Raw genomic sequence first — 16,730 nt, forward strand, 5'->3', positions numbered from 1 at the left:
AGCATCGTGGATTGTGCTGGAAGCATGGTGAGAATATTGCCCACAGCCCGAGTGAAAAAAAAGAGTGTTAACGAAACCATCGATAACTTTTTGTTTTTGGCGCCACCAGGCGGATCAGTAAAATGCAGAGAGGATGGTTGCGATAAGAAGGCGAAGGCACGCGGTCGATGCTGGGCACACGGCGGGGGAACCAAGTGCCGCAACCCCGATTGCTTGAAGGTGGCTGTAGCCGGCGGTTGTTGTTGGGCTCATGGCGGCGGCAAACGGTGTGGCCATGATGGCTGCATCAAGCCAGCATACGAGCGCACAAACAACTTGTGCGAAATGCACTTCGAGGAGTTGCAGAATGTGACCTATGTCGAGCTGTACGTAGGATGACTGTTGGAAGTAGTGGTGTCATGCTGATATGTATCGTATGTTTGCATTGCTTCGTAGGTGATTCTAGAAGAGCTGAGTGAAGGCTATTGGAAAGCCAACTTGCGCCCCACCGATGGAAGTGGGCATGCAAGTCGCATGTGGAGAACAATCTGTTTGAGCAAGACAAACAATTCACGCCTTTCACTTCAATATCTACGGTCATCATTCATTGTTCAAAAAATACTCCGCACAACCAGGCATGCGCAGGACTCATACGAATGTGGCGACGGGGGCAGAGGCTGAAGTGATATAAAGCTCTCATGGACGGTAAGCGCAGCAACATGCGATAGTACCTGAGATCTGGGCTCAGAGACACTTGTTAAACTTTCCAATCCTCCAGTTGCGCACTTGTGGTCCCGATGCCAATCTTGCCGCTTCGGAGCAACGCCTCGTCCCTATCGATAAACCTGCGGCCGCCGACCATCCTCGAATTAGGCTCTGGAACGAAGTGGACGCTTGTGACGAGCTAAACCCGATCACGTCAAATCGAGCTGCAATTAATTTCCCCAGTCTCTTCTGCGCGTCGACAAGGAACAACGAAGTCGCAGTGATCGCAATTCGTGGGAAATACTCCGTCTGATGTTGAGCCGCTCCGAAACCACACACACTCGCGCCAGAGAAGAAGAAACCGATCCCGTGGGGTTCGAGGCGTATGACTGTTGTCATATTGATCAGCTTGACTACTGGTAGACAGACGTTTGACGAGTTGGACGGCCACCATTTTATCTTACACGAGGGGTGATAAATACTGTTATGGATTACAGAGTTACAGGTCCTAACTTCTTCGCTGCGCCGAGGTCTTGGGTCTCTTGGGCTGGTGCTTGGCGCAGCAGTTCTGCCTACTCTGCGACGCCGGCCGTTTGCAGCCCTCGAAAGACCCTTGGAGATGGTTGTCTTCTGGCAGCCGGCCACCGAGCACTTGGTGCCGCCGCCGTGCGACCAGCACAGCCCGCGGGACTTGGCGCCGCGCGTGCAGCCCTCCACTGTGCACAGCGTGGAGCCGCCGTGCTTCCAGCAGAGGCCGCGGTGCTTGGCGCTGGCCGTGCAGCCGGGCTTGGAGCAGGACTTGCCGCCGCCGTGGCGGAAGCACAGGCCACGGTCGATGGTGTAGTTGGTGCAGCCCTCCACGCAGCACTGGCGTGCCGCGCGCTTCTCGGTGACCGAGAGCTTGCGCTTGGGGCTGCGGCGCTGCGAGGGCGACGACTGGACGGACGCCACGCTGCGGGGCGACAACAACGTCTCGCAGTCGTCCAGGATGAAGGCCAGCGACAGCTTTGGGGTGCCCACAGGCGTCGCGGGCGAGGCCTGGAGGCTGCCGCGGTGCTCGCTTGCGGCGAACAGCGTCAGCGGGGGCAGCGCAATGCTGGTCATTCGGGATGAGGTGAGGTGAGGTGAGGCGGGTCGGGCGAATGCGGAAGTGCTTCGGTCTCACGTGGCGAGCTTTTGCTGTCAGCGCGGATCGGCCGGCACACTCGGCCCCACTATGTGTCTAACGGCGGCGCGGCTCTCGGCCTATCCTGTGGACAGGTCTCTGGACGCACAGCAGCTGGTTCGGCCAATCGCGCTACGAACAGCGCAACATTTTGCATCCCGCAGCGATGTGTTGGGCACGAACAGCATGAGATGACAGAAGCAGTAGGCTTCACGCGGCAACGCGTGGCGAGCGCTGGACAAACTTCGTCGCCCCAACCCACCGGCGACGCCGACGGAGGTCTCCGATGGGTACTGGACTCGAGGCTGACTGCCACCGGCCACAGACCAGCGAGCGGCGGCAGCACGCTGACGGCTGAGCGCGGCCACAGCTTTGTGGCGGGTGCACACACCATCTCGTCGGCAGGATTCTTCAGAGCTGTGTCGCACTCGCCCGCACCTGCGGTGGATCCTCGAGGCAGGCGCAATAGAAATCAGGTCGTGGGCTCGCTATCAGGGGAGCACTTGGCGCCGAGAGCCGAGCTCTGCGTCACGCGAGCAGCACGGCGCGACGACTTGGCCTCGAGGGCTTCATCGCTGGGCCGCGACCGCTACTTGTCTTCCTGGCGATCCTATCCTGCCTTGTCCTGCGTTTGCTGTTTGAAGCGACAGAAGCAGGATCCTGAGATAAAAGTTGGTGACTGGTAAGTCGCCTGCCAAAAAAGGGCCGGGGAATAAACGCGATTACTCCCCAAAAGTCCGACCCCCACAAAAATGGTCCTGGCCAAGCCTTTTCTGCACATACATACAGGTACAGACAAAATTGCCGTTGCCTACAGTTCATTGTACTCTAGTTGCGCGGAAAGCGCCTGGACCTGACAGTATGCTCGCCAACACAGCACCGAACTTCACATCTGGATTGCTTTGTAGCCATCAGGGTCGAGGCGGAACCTCCGTAGGTGGCTCAAGAAGGAGTTAGCGCTGATCAAACGACTCAGAATTTTCAGGAGGCTAGTAACTACAGACAACCCAAAACTTTAAACCACACATCATACTGCTGGCTGCCTCGGTAGGGGACAACAAGGGCGCGAAATAGTGGTCTTGTCCACTTGGCCACACGCATCTATCTCAGGACGCGCGAGGCCCAGCCGGTTTTTCAACGGTGCAAAGCTTTTTGCGTGACGAGGTGACAGAGCTGTCAACCACAGAGGACGCGCGAGCTGACAACGAGTCCGTCGCGGTGATACTATATCCATGACTCGGTGACACTGCTTCCAGACCTGAAACTGTGCGCGAAATCGACTACAACACTACCGCGACACGATACGCCTCGTACTACGAGAGCGCAAGCCTCCGCTCGGAAGGCGGCTTACAAAGTTCTGTGCCGCGAGCGATGGGGATCGACCGGGAGCCGGCGAATCCTCTGCGCGCAGGCCATCTGGGTGTTGGGCGGGCAGTGGAGCGCGGGTCATCCTGTCGCCATCACCGCCGCCTCCGCCACCTCTACCCCGTCGAGATCGGATCGGAGCGAACAGAAGAAAGATGGCAGGCCGATTCGAGTCGAGCTGCTCGGCCAGCTAGCTGTTGACAGGAAGGCAACCCGAAGTGGCCACTTCTCGGGACGCCCGCCCTATCATGAGATGCACGAAATGAACAGCAAAACACTGCGGCGGCCCATACAAACGGCGCCCCCAAGGATAGGTTGTGCTGTTCGTGCCGCGAGGCTCCCCGCCAGCTGGGCGCAAGATCGGCCAAGAGCACACGCACATCCTAGGCGTTAGACAGCACGTGGCACAACATCTTGGTTACTGCCCGTCGACTAGCGGACTTGTACTTGCAGAGACGCGTGACACGACGCGCTTGAGATGGAGACGCATTCGCCAATTTGCCTCGAGGAGGCCACCACAGGGAAAGAAAGCTACTAGCAGACAGCCATGAGCAGCGTCGCCCTCCCACCGCTCCGCGCTTGGACCAGCCTCGTGCTGCCGGCGCGCGCCAACCCCATGGCCACCGCGAACCCCATGGTGTTCCACCCGTCTCCGGCGTTCCACCACCAACACCATTACGCCCCGAGCACGCCCAACTCGCCCAGCACCCCAAAGCTCTCGCTGTCCTTTATCCTGGACGACAGTCGTCCGCTGACCCCGCCGGCCGCGGCTCGCGCGCACGAGGCGAGACTGCCCCCGACGCAGCACCCTGTCACCAAGGAGCGCAAACGCAAGCGCAAAATGACGCCAGCGGAGAAGCGTGCGGCTCGCTCGTGCTGCGTGGAGGGCTGCACCAACTACACCATCGACCGCGGCCTGTGCTTCCGCCACGGCGGCGGCAAGTCCTGCTCCATGCCCGGCTGCACGGCCAGCGCCAAGCACCGCGGCCTCTGCTGGAAGCACGGCGGCTCCACGCTGTGCACAGTGGAGGGCTGCACGCGCGGCGCCAAGTCCCGCGGGCTGTGCTGGTCGCACGGCGGCGGCACCAAGTGCTCGGTGGCCGGCTGCCAGAAGACGACCATCTCCAAGGGCCTGTGCTGGACGCACGGCGGCGGCAAGCGCTGCGCGTTCGAGGGCTGCAAGCGGCCGGCGTCGCAGAGCAAGCAGAACTTCTGCTCCAAGCACCAGCCCAAGAAGTCCAAGTCTAGTAGCACCGCTTCTGCCATGTACAAGCAGTAAAGAGTGGCGCTATTGTACCTATCAAATACTATTGAACAACATTGTACCTATCGCAGCTTACAGCTTTGCCTTCCGTCCGCGTATCGGTCGACATGTGTTTCCGCAAGCTATTAATAGGCATCGCCATCTTACACTAGCAATGATGTGCATCACTTCTCGCTCCGAGATATTACGCGCCTATCATCGTGATATGACTGACCATCGGGTGATATGTCGGATCATAACATTTTTGTCATACGTAAGTTCAGCCGATTTTGCGATCTTGAAAAGGGCTACGGACCAAATGTTATTTTGAACTGCGCGATGCACATCAGTTGAAACCAAACCATGCAAGGCGCGACTTTTTATCGCGCATGGACAATGCTCAGCACGTTATTAAACACAACTACACTCCTATACAACAAGCTCATAGCGATTACTGAGCCGTCTCCTGCCGCGTAGCTCCTCAGTTGAAGTGGATGCGGCGCATGTGGCGGCCACTCATGCCCAACTTCGAACGCGCATGCAGCTGCGAGATGTTGTCCATGACCACAAATTCGCCCTTCACCCACTGGTGCCAGTGAGCGAACTCCTCCGAGTACAGGCGCTGCTGCAGCGTCTCCGTCACGAAGTCCAGGTCCTCATCCTTGTCATTCGACTGCGGGTTGTAGCCCACCGACCTCACGTACGTCGGGTGCATCTTGGTCTTCTCGGGCCCCCACGACTCGTGGTACCGCAGCGCCAACTCACCCGTCATCGGATGTGTCACCACCACGGGAGACGTGTGCACGAACTCTTGCTGCTTGAAGAGCGAGGTGCAGTACTCGAGCGAGATCTTCTTGAGGCGCTCCACCGTCGACTCGGGCAGCGACGACAAGAGACGACGCGTGTCCGTGATGATCGTGTTGCCGTTCTTCGGGTCGTCCTCGGGGGGCGCCGCCTCCACGCAGTGGAAGAACATGAACACGGGCGCGTCGCCCAGCTCCGTGGACTCGGGGGTCTTCTTCTTGAACATACCGTCGTAGTGGAACGACATGGCCTCTAGCGTCTGCGCGGGTAGTGCCGTGCCCGGCTCCGTCTTGATGTCGAAGATGTTGCCGGCTGCGAACGTTCCCTTGGGCCACTGCAGCACGTCACCCCAACGCTCGGTAGCCGTCTCGAAGTCGTCGTCCTGCTTGAAACCGCGCAGCGTCACCAGGCCGTACTTGAGCACGAGACTACGGATGGCCTCGCGCGGCACGTCCATGATGGACGGGACCGGGAACCCCTCCATGGCTCGTGCGATGATGAACATGTGCGTGCGGATGAGCTCGACGTGCAGCGGGGCCCACTGCGCGACCTCTTCAGGCGTGCAAGGGGGCCGCTCGACGAATCCCCACTTGCGGCCGTGCTTGTAGACCAGGTCGTACTTGTCCGTGTCCACGTCCTTGAGATCCATCGCGCGCACCGTGCCGTCGATGTCCTCGCAGATAACCGAGTGCCACGGCGTGCGCGGAGAGTCCATGCGCTTGGCAGGCAGTAGGTGGATGCCAAACTTGGGTCCGGCGTTGTTGTAGCAGTGGATCGAGACACGCACCGCGTGGGCGTACTCTTCGGCCACGAGCGAAGAGAAACCGACGTTGCGCAGCATCATCTTGCGCGCGACGTCGTCGCAGCCCTGGCGCATCTCGGCCTCCGACTTGCCTTCCCAGCGGTCGGCCATGTCGCGCTCCATGAACTGCGAGAACGAACGGAAGTTGTTGCCGATGTCGGGCTCGTTCGCGATCCGAGCGTCCATGTCCATCTGGTTGATACCGAAACGCTCCAGCACTTCCTGCACGGGGTTGTCGGTCTTGGTGTAGTTCTCGAGTCCGTCGAACTGGATGTGCGTGTGGCCCGCCTCCTTCACGAGCTCCTTCAGGCCGTTCTTGTAGGCGCGGATATTCTCCAAGGACGCACCGACGAGGTCGCCGAAGACGCGGCCGTCGCTGAAGATCATGACCTTGCAGCCGACGGGGTAGACTTCCTCGATGTCCCCGCAGAATTTCTCTAGACGCGTGAGTGCCAGCTCTTCGGCGCGGTCGGGCAGCGGGCCCAGCACCTTGCCACCGTGGTTCGGCGTCTTGGTCGGGAACCCGGGGAGCACAATCGTGATCGGCTCCTTGCGGTCCACGAAGCGACCGATGGTCGCCTCAAGGAAACGTTTGCCCTTGGACTCGAACACATCCGTCGGTGCGTCGAAGTGACTCTGCAGATCGGCGAACTTGGAGATGAAATGGGCCGCAACGGTGTCCTTGTCGACGACCGTGTGGTCGCCGGAGTGCGCAGACTGGGTCGTAGCGTTGGGTGCCATGCTGGACGGGGTGGTAACCAGCTGGAGAGGGGCGGAAGTAATCAAAAGGCGGTGCTGGACGAGATGCGACTCGAAGCCGTGAAAATGAAGAATGAGCCGTGCTGGCGCCAGCCAACCGCTTTCGGTGATCACGCCGCACCCTTGGTGCTGCCGATGTTGGGCTTCCCGGTGTGCCGCGCTCTGCGACGAGCGCACAGACGGCACTCCCTCGCCCGCCAGGTCATCCGCACTGCACAGTCACGGCCGGCGGGTTTGAATGCCACTGGTGATCAGCGCCTTGCACTCGATAACCAGCGCGCGTTTCTGGGCGGACCTGATGCATCAACGCCTCGGAAAAGTTGATGTTGCGCGATTACCAGGCCAAGGCAGCTCTGTGAGCTGGTCCCGTATGCAGGGCGGTGGTCGGGTCTCACGTGGCTTTGGACATGGCGCGTCCACACAGGCGCTCAAGACATCCGTGGGATGCCGTACCGTGGACGATAACGTCAGGATCGGCAGCTCATCCCAGATGTGGGGCGCTGCGATTGGCGGAATTCGCCATCCTTTTCGTTTACGTACGTTTCGTCGCGGATCTTCTGTTCGTCACAAGGACACGCCTCCACGACGGGTCGACGGCGGGAGCAAGATGCAGTCGTCACGAAAGCAGCGTGATGAAAGCTGGAGCGTGCTCGACCTGTCTGTCAGGCCCTGCGACGAGTATTCCGAGCGGCGCTCGCCACGGCGCCATGCGTGCTTCAACACTTTCAGCTGGGTGCAGGAGGGCTGGGCGGCGCAGTGGCCCTGTCATCTTCCATTGCGAGCGCGAGGATAGGGGGCGATACCCTGCGCGGATTGCACTGCAAGTTGCAGGCTTCCCGCTGTGCCGGCGTTTACGCGATGTGCGCTGTAGCGTCAACCGTGAATATGGCGACTGGTTCCGATGCCGACTGCTCGGTTAGTCGCAGATCCATCCGTGAAGGATTGGCAGCGTCTAGCGAATTTCACCAGTCAGTCAGGGAAGGGTGATGCGAGAAGTAGCGAGCGGCGCTGGTCTACCAGCGGTGTTGGCACAGTCGATATTATAAGCGGTATTGCTGCAGGATGCTGCAGGACTCATGGCAGCGATACCACAGCAAAGCGTGCAGGCTTGGTGCTATAAATGTATACAGCTGTATTTTTATTAATAAGCAAGCATGCCTGGTTGGGGTAGTATCTCTGACAACAGTCAACACATTCGACAAAATCGCTAATAATCGGTGCAGAAGCGTTTGAATTTTCCGTTGCATCTATTCACCCATCTTAAATGAATGTCCTGCGATTTGCACAGAGGCAAAATAATCTCAATGCAGGTCGCGGTGCACACGAGCAGCATCTATCCTTTACTAAAAGCAAGTAATTACATCAACCTGTCCAAATGCATTCATCTCAAACTTCTCTCAGTTAAAGTGGATGCGGCGCATGTGGCGGCCGCCCATGCCCAACTTCGAACGCGCATGCAGCTGCGAGATGTTGTCCATGACCACAAATTCGCCCTTCACCCACTGGTGCCAGTGAGCGAACTCCTCCGAGTACAGGCGCTGCTGCAGCGTCTCCGTCACGAAGTCCAGGTCCTCATCCTTGTCATTCGACTGCGGGTTGTAGCCCACCGACCTCACGTACGTCGGGTGCATCTTGGTCTTCTCGGGCCCCCACGACTCGTGGTACCGCAGCGCCAACTCACCCGTCATCGGATGTGTCACCACCACGGGAGACGTGTGCACGAACTCTTGCTGCTTGAAGAGCGAGGTGCAGTACTCGAGCGAGATCTTCTTGAGGCGCTCCACCGTCGACTCGGGCAGCGACAACAAGAGACGACGCGTGTCCGTGATGATCGTGTTGCCGTTCTTCGGGTCGTCCTCGGGGGGCGCCGCCTCCACGCAGTGGAAGAACATGAACACGGGCGCGTCGCCCAGCTCCGTGGACTCGGGGGTCTTCTTCTTGAACATACCGTCGTAGTGGAACGACATGGCCTCTAGCGTCTGCGCGGGTAGTGCCGTGCCCGACTCCGTCTTGATGTCGAAGATGTTGCCGGCTGCGAACGTTCCCTTGGGCCACTGCAGCACGTCACCCCAACGCTCGGTAGCCGTCTCGAAGTCGTCGTCCTGCTTGAAACCGCGTAGCGTCACCAGGCCGTACTTGAGCACGAGACTACGGATGGCCTCGCGCGGCACGTCCATGATGGACGGGACCGGGAACCCCTCCATGGCTCGCGCGATGATGAACATGTGCGTGCGGATGAGCTCGACGTGCAGCGGGGCCCACTGCGCGATCTCTTCGGGCGTGCAAGGGGGCCGCTCGACGAATCCCCACTTGCGGCCGCGCTTGTAGACCAGGTCGTACTTGTCCGTGTCCACGTCTTTGAGGTCGACCGTGTGCGGAGTGCCGTCGATGTCCTCGCAGATAACCGAGTGCCATGGTGTACGAGGCTTGCCCGACTTTTGTGGGATGAGGTGAATGCCAAACTTGGGACCAGTGTTGTTGTACTGGTGGATGGAAATGCGTAGGGCATCGGGGTACGAGTCGTCCACCAGAGCGGAGAAGCCCACATTGCGATGCATCATTTGCTTTGCGATCTTGCCACAGCTTCGCTTCATGGCTGTTCGTGACATGCCCACCCACTGCGGTGCCAAGTCGCGCTCGAGAAATTTGCAGAAGGAGCAGTACGTGTTGCGGATGGCGGGTTCCGTCTTGATGCGAGCGTCGAAGTCCATGTGGAGCACATTGAACCGTTCGAGGATCTCCGGGATCGGGTCTTCCACGTTCTTCACGTAGTTGTCCATGGAGTCGAAGTAGATGTGCGTGTGGCCAGCTTCCGTCACCATGGCCTGCAGCTCGTTCTCGAATGCGCGCAGATCGCTCAGACTCACCCCCAGCAGATCGTTGAAGACTCGACCGTCGCTGAAGATGACCATTTTGCATCCTGGTGGATATGCCTCCTCCACTTCGCAGCAGAATCGCTCGAGCCGAGCTAGGGACAGCTCCTCTGCTCGGTCTGGCAGCTTGCCCAGCACTTTGTCGGTCGAGTTTGGTGACTTGAACGGGAACGACGGCAAGACCAGTGTGATCGGCGCGCGACGCTCAATGAGTCGCATCACGATATTCTGCATCTTGTGCTTGCCCTCCGCATCGAAGCGGTCGATCGGTGCCGGGAAGCGACTCTGGATGGTGGCGAACTGCTCGAGGAAGTTGCCCCAGACCTTGGTCTGTTGCTCTTCCGACCATATTGCCGTGACCGGGTGAGCGTAGGTGGCTTGGTCGAGGTTGGGGGCCATTTTGGTGGTGTGTGGAGTAGAGTTGCGAAGAGGCGAGAAAAATGGTGAATGAGAGGCACGTCAAACGTCGAGCGTCCTGGCTTTAGTGATACTGTTGAGGAGCACCCCGTCGGATCTTTTCGAAGCACAGGACCAACAGTGATCAACAGCATAGTTGCAAGACCACCACAAACGTGAATAGAACCGTCGAGGACAGTATGTACGCTGACCGGACCAACAGAAAGAGCAACGATGGGGCGGACTGGCGTTCACCCACCACTCATCAAGGTGCCCAGTGTCTTTGTTCGGTGCGAGTGCTTGCGTAATGACATTTTATTTACGGGACACACAGCTGTACCGGTACTGTATACCACGGACATGTACTCAACGGCAAATCGAGGCCGCCAATGCCAGCGTTGTTGAACATTTTCGGTACCGTATGGCGCCGAGCAGGTATCCGTTCGTGCATCCGGACCACGAATAGTTACGGACCACCCCTTCCTATACAAAAGTAGTGATCGATTGATCAGCAGGTTTCGTGCGCAATGAAGCCAACGGGAGATGTCGCTGGGCTAATAAGTTAACGCTCCTCTTTCTAATGGTGTGGAGCACACAGCCCAGCTCCAAGCTTTTGTGAAGCCCTAAAAGCGGTCCAGAACTACATGTATAGGTCAAACCTGCTCGGTGCACGGTGCTGGATCATGATGAGCTCACGTAATACAAATGTCCGAACTGTATCCACTGGATTTCAGTGGTCGCATCCATGCAGAGTGCCACGGTGTGTCCAAGACAGACGTTTTACGTGCGACGATGTGGTCGTACATGTAGTCGAGTCTCTGAGAATTGGGGGTGACTCCAAAGGTGCGTGGGTCACACACATCGTAGCAATGCTTGAGTAGTCTTGACGTGCTTCGACTGAAGTCTAATAATAAGCCGTCGATTTCTAATGACAAGAGGTCCGGAGTACGCTATTATATTTCAGTGCGTTGGACTGATTTAGGGCTTCCAATATTGCGTTATACCCGACCAAATCAGCACAGCCGCCCCACAGTCATCACAAGAAGGCCAATGCCTCCTTCGCTTGCGTCTCTGAAACGCGCATGTTCAAAACAGCCTGCAGCAATACCGCTTATAATATCGACTGTGCCAACACCGCTGGTAGACCAGCGCCGCTCGCTACTTCTCGCATCACCCTTCCCTGACTGACTGGTGAAATTCGCTAGACGCTGCCAATCCTTCACGGATGGATCTGCGACTAACCGAGCAGTCGGCATCGGAACCAGTCGCCATATTCACGGTTGACGCTACAGCGCACATCGCGTAAACGCCGGCACAGCGGGAAGCCTGCAACTTGCAGTGCAATCCGCGCAGGGTATCGCCCCCTATCCTCGCGCTCGCAATGGAAGATGACAGGGCCACTGCGCCGCCCAGCCCTCCTGCACCCAGCTGAAAGTGTTGAAGCACGCATGGCGCCGTGGCGAGCGCCGCTCGGAATACTCGTCGCAGGGCCTGACAGACAGGTCGAGCACGCTCCAGCTTTCATCACGCTGCTTTCGTGACGACTGCATCTTGCTCCCGCCGTCGACCCGTCGTGGAGGCGTGTCCTTGTGACGAACAGAAGATCCGCGACGAAACGTACGTAAACGAAAAGGATGGCGAATTCCGCCAATCGCAGCGCCCCACATCTGGGATGAGCTGCCGATCCTGACGTTATCGTCCACGGTACGGCATCCCACGGATGTCTTGAGCGCCTGTGTGGACGCGCCATGTCCAAAGCCACGTGAGACCCGACCACCGCCCTGCATACGGGACCAGCTCACAGAGCTGCCTTGGCCTGGTAATCGCGCAACATCAACATTTCCGAGGCGTTGATGCATCAGGTCCGCCCAGAAACGCGCGCTGGTTATCGAGTGCAAGGCGCTGATCACCAGTGGCATTCAAACCCGCCGGCCGTGACTGTGCAGTGCGGGTGACCTGGCGGGCGAGGGAGTGCCGTCTGTGCGCTCGTCGCAGAGCGCGGCATACCGGGAAGCCCAACATCGGCAGCACCAAGGGTGCGGCGTGATCACCGAAAGCGGTTGGCCGGCGCCAGCACGGCTCATTCTTCATTTTCACGGCTTCGAGTCGCATCTCGTCCAGCACCGCCTTTTGCTTACTTCCGCCCCTCTCCAGCTGGTTACCACCCCGTCCAGCATGGCACCCAACGCTACGACCCAGTCTGCGCACTCCGGCGACCACACGGTCGTCGACAAGGACACCGTTGCGGCCCATTTCATCTCCAAGTTCGCCGATCTGCAGAGTCACTTCGACGCACCGACGGATGTGTTCGAGTCCAAGGGCAAACGTTTCCTTGAGGCGACCATTGGCCGCTTCGTGGACCGCAAGGAGCCGATCACGATTGTGCTCCCCGGGTTCCCGACCAAGACGCCGAACCACGGTGGCAAGGTGCTGGGCCCGCTGCCCGACCGCGCCGAAGAGCTGGCACTCACGCGTCTAGAGAAATTCTGCGGGGGCATCGAGGAAGTCTACCCCGTCGGCTGCAAGGTCATGATCTTCAGCGACGGCCGCGTCTTCGGCGACCTCGTCGGTGCGTCCTTGGAGAATATCCGCGCCTACAAGAACGGCCTGAAGGAGCTCGTGAAGGAGGCGGGCCACACGCACATCCAATTCGACGGACTCGAGAACTACACCAAGACCGACAACCCCGTGCAGGAAGTGCTGGAGCGTTTCGGTATCAACCAGATGGACATGGACGCTCGGATCGCGAACGAGCCCGACATCGGCAACAACTTCCGTTCGTTCTCGCAGTTCATGGAGCGCGACATGGCCGACCGCTGGGAAGGCAAGTCGGAGGCCGAGATGCGCCAGGGCTGCGACGACGTCGCGCGCAAGATGATGCTGCGCAACGTCGGTTTCTCTTCGCTCGTGGCCGAAGAGTACGCCCACGCGGTGCGTGTCTCGATCCACTGTTACAACAACGCCGGACCCAAGTTTGGCATCCACCTACTGCCTGCCAAGCGCATGGACTCTCCGCGCACGCCGTGGCACTCGGTTATCTGCGAGGACATCGACGGCACGGTGCGCGCGATGGATCTCAAGGACGTGGACACGGACAAGTACGACCTGGTCTACAAGCACGGCCGCAAGTGGGGATTCGTCGAGCGGCCCCCTTGCACGCCCGAAGAGATCGCGCAGTGGGCCCCGCTGCACGTCGAGCTCATCCGCACGCACATGTTCATCATCGCGCGAGCCATGGAGGGGTTCCCGGTCCCGTCCATCATGGACGTGCCGCGCGAGGCCATCCGTAGTCTCGTGCTCAAGTACGGCCTGGTGACGCTGCGCGGTTTCAAGCAGGACGACGACTTCGAGACGGCTACCGAGCGTTGGGGTGACGTGCTGCAGTGGCCCAAGGGAACGTTCGCAGCCGGCAACATCTTCGACATCAAGACGGAGCCGGGCACGGCACTACCCGCGCAGACGCTAGAGGCCATGTCGTTCCACTACGACGGTATGTTCAAGAAGAAGACCCCCGAGTCCACGGAGCTGGGCGACGCGCCCGTGTTCATGTTCTTCCACTGCGTGGAGGCGGCGCCCCCCGAGGACGACCCGAAGAACGGCAACACGATCATCACGGACACGCGTCGTCTCTTGTTGTCGCTGCCCGAGTCGACGGTGGAGCGCCTCAAGAAGATCTCGCTCGAGTACTGCACCTCGCTCTTCAAGCAGCAAGAGTTCGTGCACACGTCTCCCGTGGTGGTGACACATCCGATGACGGGTGAGTTGGCGCTGCGGTACCACGAGTCGTGGGGGCCCGAGAAGACCAAGATGCACCCGACGTACGTGAGGTCGGTGGGCTACAACCCGCAGTCGAATGACAAGGATGAGGACCTGGACTTCGTGACGGAGACGCTGCAGCAGCGCCTGTACTCGGAGGAGTTCGCTCACTGGCACCAGTGGGTGAAGGGCGAATTTGTGGTCATGGACAACATCTCGCAGCTGCATGCGCGTTCGAAGTTGGGCATGAGTGGCCGCCACATGCGCCGCATCCACTTCAACTGAGGAGCTACGCGGCAGGAGACGGCTCAGTAATCGCTATGAGCTTGTTGTATAGGAGTGTAGTTGTGTTTAATAACGTGCTGAGCATTGTCCATGCGCGATAAAAAGTCGCGCCTTGCATGGTTTGGTTTCAACTGATGTGCATCGCGCAGTTCAAAATAACATTTGGTCCGTAGCCCTTTTCAAGATCGCAAAATCGGCTGAACTTACGTATGACAAAAATGTTATGATCCGACATATCACCCGATGGTCAGTCATATCACGATGATAGGCGCGTAATATCTCGGAGCGAGAAGTGATGCACATCATTGCTAGTGTAAGATGGCGATGCCTATTAATAGCTTGCGGAAACACATGTCGACCGATACGCGGACGGAAGGCAAAGCTGTAAGCTGCGATAGGTACAATGTTGTTCAATAGTATTTGATAGGTACAATAGCGCCACTCTTTACTGCTTGTACATGGCAGAAGCGGTGCTACTAGACTTGGACTTCTTGGGCTGGTGCTTGGAGCAGAAGTTCTGCTTGCTCTGCGACGCCGGCCGCTTGCAGCCCTCGAACGCGCAGCGCTTGCCGCCGCCGTGCGTCCAGCACAGGCCCTTGGAGATGGTTGTCTTCTGGCAGCCGGCCACCGAGCACTTGGTGCCGCCGCCGTGCGACCAGCACAGCCCGCGGGACTTGGCGCCGCGCGTGCAGCCCTCCACTGTGCACAGCGTGGAGCCGCCGTGCTTCCAGCAGAGGCCGCGGTGCTTGGCGCTGGCCGTGCAGCCGGGCATGGAGCAGGACTTGCCGCCGCCGTGGCGGAAGCACAGGCCGCGGTCGATGGTGTAGTTGGTGCAGCCCTCCACGCAGCACGAGCGAGCCGCACGCTTCTCCGCTGGCGTCATTTTGCGCTTGCGTTTGCGCTCCTTGGTGACAGGGTGCTGCGTCGGGGGCAGTCTCGCCTCGTGCGCGCGAGCCGCGGCCGGCGGGGTCAGCGGACGACTGTCGTCCAGGATAAAGGACAGCGAGAGCTTTGGGGTGCTGGGCGAGTTGGGCGTGCTCGGGGCGTAATGGTGTTGGTGGTGGAACGCCGGAGACGGGTGGAACACCATGGGGTTCGCGGTGGCCATGGGGTTGGCGCGCGCCGGCAGCACGAGGCTGGTCCAAGCGCGGAGCGGTGGGAGGGCGACGCTGCTCATGGCTGTCTGCTAGTAGCTTTCTTTCCCTGTGGTGGCCTCCTCGAGGCAAATTGGCGAATGCGTCTCCATCTCAAGCGCGTCGTGTCACGCGTCTCTGCAAGTACAAGTCCGCTAGTCGACGGGCAGTAACCAAGATGTTGTGCCACGTGCTGTCTAACGCCTAGGATGTGCGTGTGCTCTTGGCCGATCTTGCGCCCAGCTGGCGGGGAGCCTCGCGGCACGAACAGCACAACCTATCCTTGGGGGCGCCGTTTGTATGGGCCGCCGCAGTGTTTTGCTGTTCATTTCGTGCATCTCATGATAGGGCGGGCGTCCCGAGAAGTGGCCACTTCGGGTTGCCTTCCTGTCAACAGCTAGCTGGCCGAGCAGCTCGACTCGAATCGGCCTGCCATCTTTCTTCTGTTCGCTCCGATCCGATCTCGACGGGGTAGAGGTGGCGGAGGCGGCGGTGATGGCGACAGGATGACCCGCGCTCCACTGCCCGCCCAACACCCAGATGGCCTACGTGCAGAGGACTCACCGACTCCCGGCCGATCTCCAGTGCTCACGGCACAGAACTTTGTAAGCCGCCTTCCGAGCAGAGGCTTGCGCTCTCGTAGTACGAGGCGTATCGTGTCGCGGTAGTGTTGTAGTCGATTTCGCGCACAGTTTCAGGTCTGGAAGCAGTGTCACCGAGTCATGGATATAGTATCACCGCGACGGACTCGTTGTCAGCTCGCGCGTCCTCTGTGGTCGACAGTTCTGTCACCTCGTCACACAAAAAGCTTTGCACCGTTGAAAAAACCGGCTGGGCCTCGCGCGTCCTGAGATAGATGCGTGTGACCAAGTGGACAAGACCGCTATTTCGCGCCCTCGCTGTCCCCCACCGAGGCAGCATGGCCAGCAGTATGATGTGTGGTTTAATTTTTTTGGGTTGTCTGTAGTTACTAGCCTCCTGAAAAATTCTGAGTCGTTTGATCAGCGCTAACTCCTTCTTGAGCCATCTACGGAGGTTCCGCCTCGACCCTGATGGCTACAAAGCAATCCAGACTGAGCTGAAGCCGGAGCCCGTCTACCCTGGTTGCTATCCTGTTTCGTTCTCTCCGTGCCACTGCTGAAAGCTGCCGCATACAATTTGTCCACAGGTATTCCGATTGTTGAGGCGCTTTCCGCGTCTTTCCTTCATGCACTACTTGGCTGCGAGTACGAGATGCGTGTTGGCGAACTGTAGGCAACGCATAAACGCACATTTTGTCTGTACCTGTATGTATTTGCAAAAACGGCTTGGCCAGGACCATTTTTGTGGGGGTCGGACTTTCGGGGGAGTAATCGCGTTTATTCCCCGGCCCTTTTCTGGCAGGCGACTTACCGGTCGCAAACATTTATCTCAGAATCCTGCTTCTGTCGCTTCAAACAGCAAACGCAGGACAAGGGCAGAATAG

The 16,730-nt window shown here is 59.0% G+C and overlaps 6 protein-coding genes across 6 annotated transcripts; 2 read left to right on the top strand and 4 right to left on the bottom strand.

Moving 5' to 3' along the window:
• Window positions 1-1,144: 1,144 nt before the first annotated feature.
• On the bottom strand, window positions 1,145-1,788 carry IUM83_04586 (WRKY transcription factor 19; the record flags this gene model as incomplete). The annotated part of the gene is made up of 2 exons (XM_067928674.1): window positions 1,145-1,165; window positions 1,261-1,788. 2 exons carry the CDS (start codon window positions 1,786-1,788, stop codon window positions 1,145-1,147), a joined length of 549 nt encoding a protein of 182 aa, XP_067796142.1.
• A 1,973-nt stretch (window positions 1,789-3,761) lies between these two features.
• IUM83_04587 (WRKY transcription factor 19) lies at window positions 3,762-4,493 on the top strand (the record flags this gene model as incomplete). Its single annotated transcript, XM_067928675.1, has 1 exon — window positions 3,762-4,493. The coding sequence occupies one exon, from the start codon at window positions 3,762-3,764 to the stop codon at window positions 4,491-4,493; it is 732 nt and encodes a 243-aa protein (XP_067796141.1).
• A 445-nt stretch (window positions 4,494-4,938) lies between these two features.
• On the bottom strand, window positions 4,939-6,804 carry IUM83_04588 (Spore wall maturation protein DIT1; the record flags this gene model as incomplete). The annotated part of the gene is made up of 1 exon (XM_067928676.1): window positions 4,939-6,804. The coding sequence occupies one exon, from the start codon at window positions 6,802-6,804 to the stop codon at window positions 4,939-4,941; it is 1,866 nt and encodes a 621-aa protein (XP_067796135.1).
• Window positions 6,805-8,219: 1,415 nt separating this feature from the next.
• Window positions 8,220-10,094, bottom strand: IUM83_04589 (Spore wall maturation protein DIT1; the record flags this gene model as incomplete). Its single annotated transcript, XM_067928677.1, has 1 exon — window positions 8,220-10,094. One exon carries the CDS (start codon window positions 10,092-10,094, stop codon window positions 8,220-8,222), a length of 1,875 nt encoding a protein of 624 aa, XP_067796206.1.
• A 2,172-nt stretch (window positions 10,095-12,266) lies between these two features.
• IUM83_04590 (Spore wall maturation protein DIT1) lies at window positions 12,267-14,132 on the top strand (the record flags this gene model as incomplete). Its single annotated transcript, XM_067928678.1, has 1 exon — window positions 12,267-14,132. The coding sequence occupies one exon, from the start codon at window positions 12,267-12,269 to the stop codon at window positions 14,130-14,132; it is 1,866 nt and encodes a 621-aa protein (XP_067796339.1).
• Window positions 14,133-14,577: 445 nt separating this feature from the next.
• Window positions 14,578-15,309, bottom strand: IUM83_04591 (WRKY transcription factor 19; the record flags this gene model as incomplete). The annotated part of the gene is made up of 1 exon (XM_067928679.1): window positions 14,578-15,309. One exon carries the CDS (start codon window positions 15,307-15,309, stop codon window positions 14,578-14,580), a length of 732 nt encoding a protein of 243 aa, XP_067796340.1.
• Window positions 15,310-16,730: the final 1,421 nt, after the last annotated feature.

The sequence above is a fragment of the Phytophthora cinnamomi genome (assembly GCF_018691715.1).
Source record: "Phytophthora cinnamomi strain GKB4 chromosome Unknown Contig17, whole genome shotgun sequence".
Classification (NCBI taxonomy): Eukaryota; Oomycota; class Peronosporomycetes; order Peronosporales; family Peronosporaceae; genus Phytophthora; species Phytophthora cinnamomi.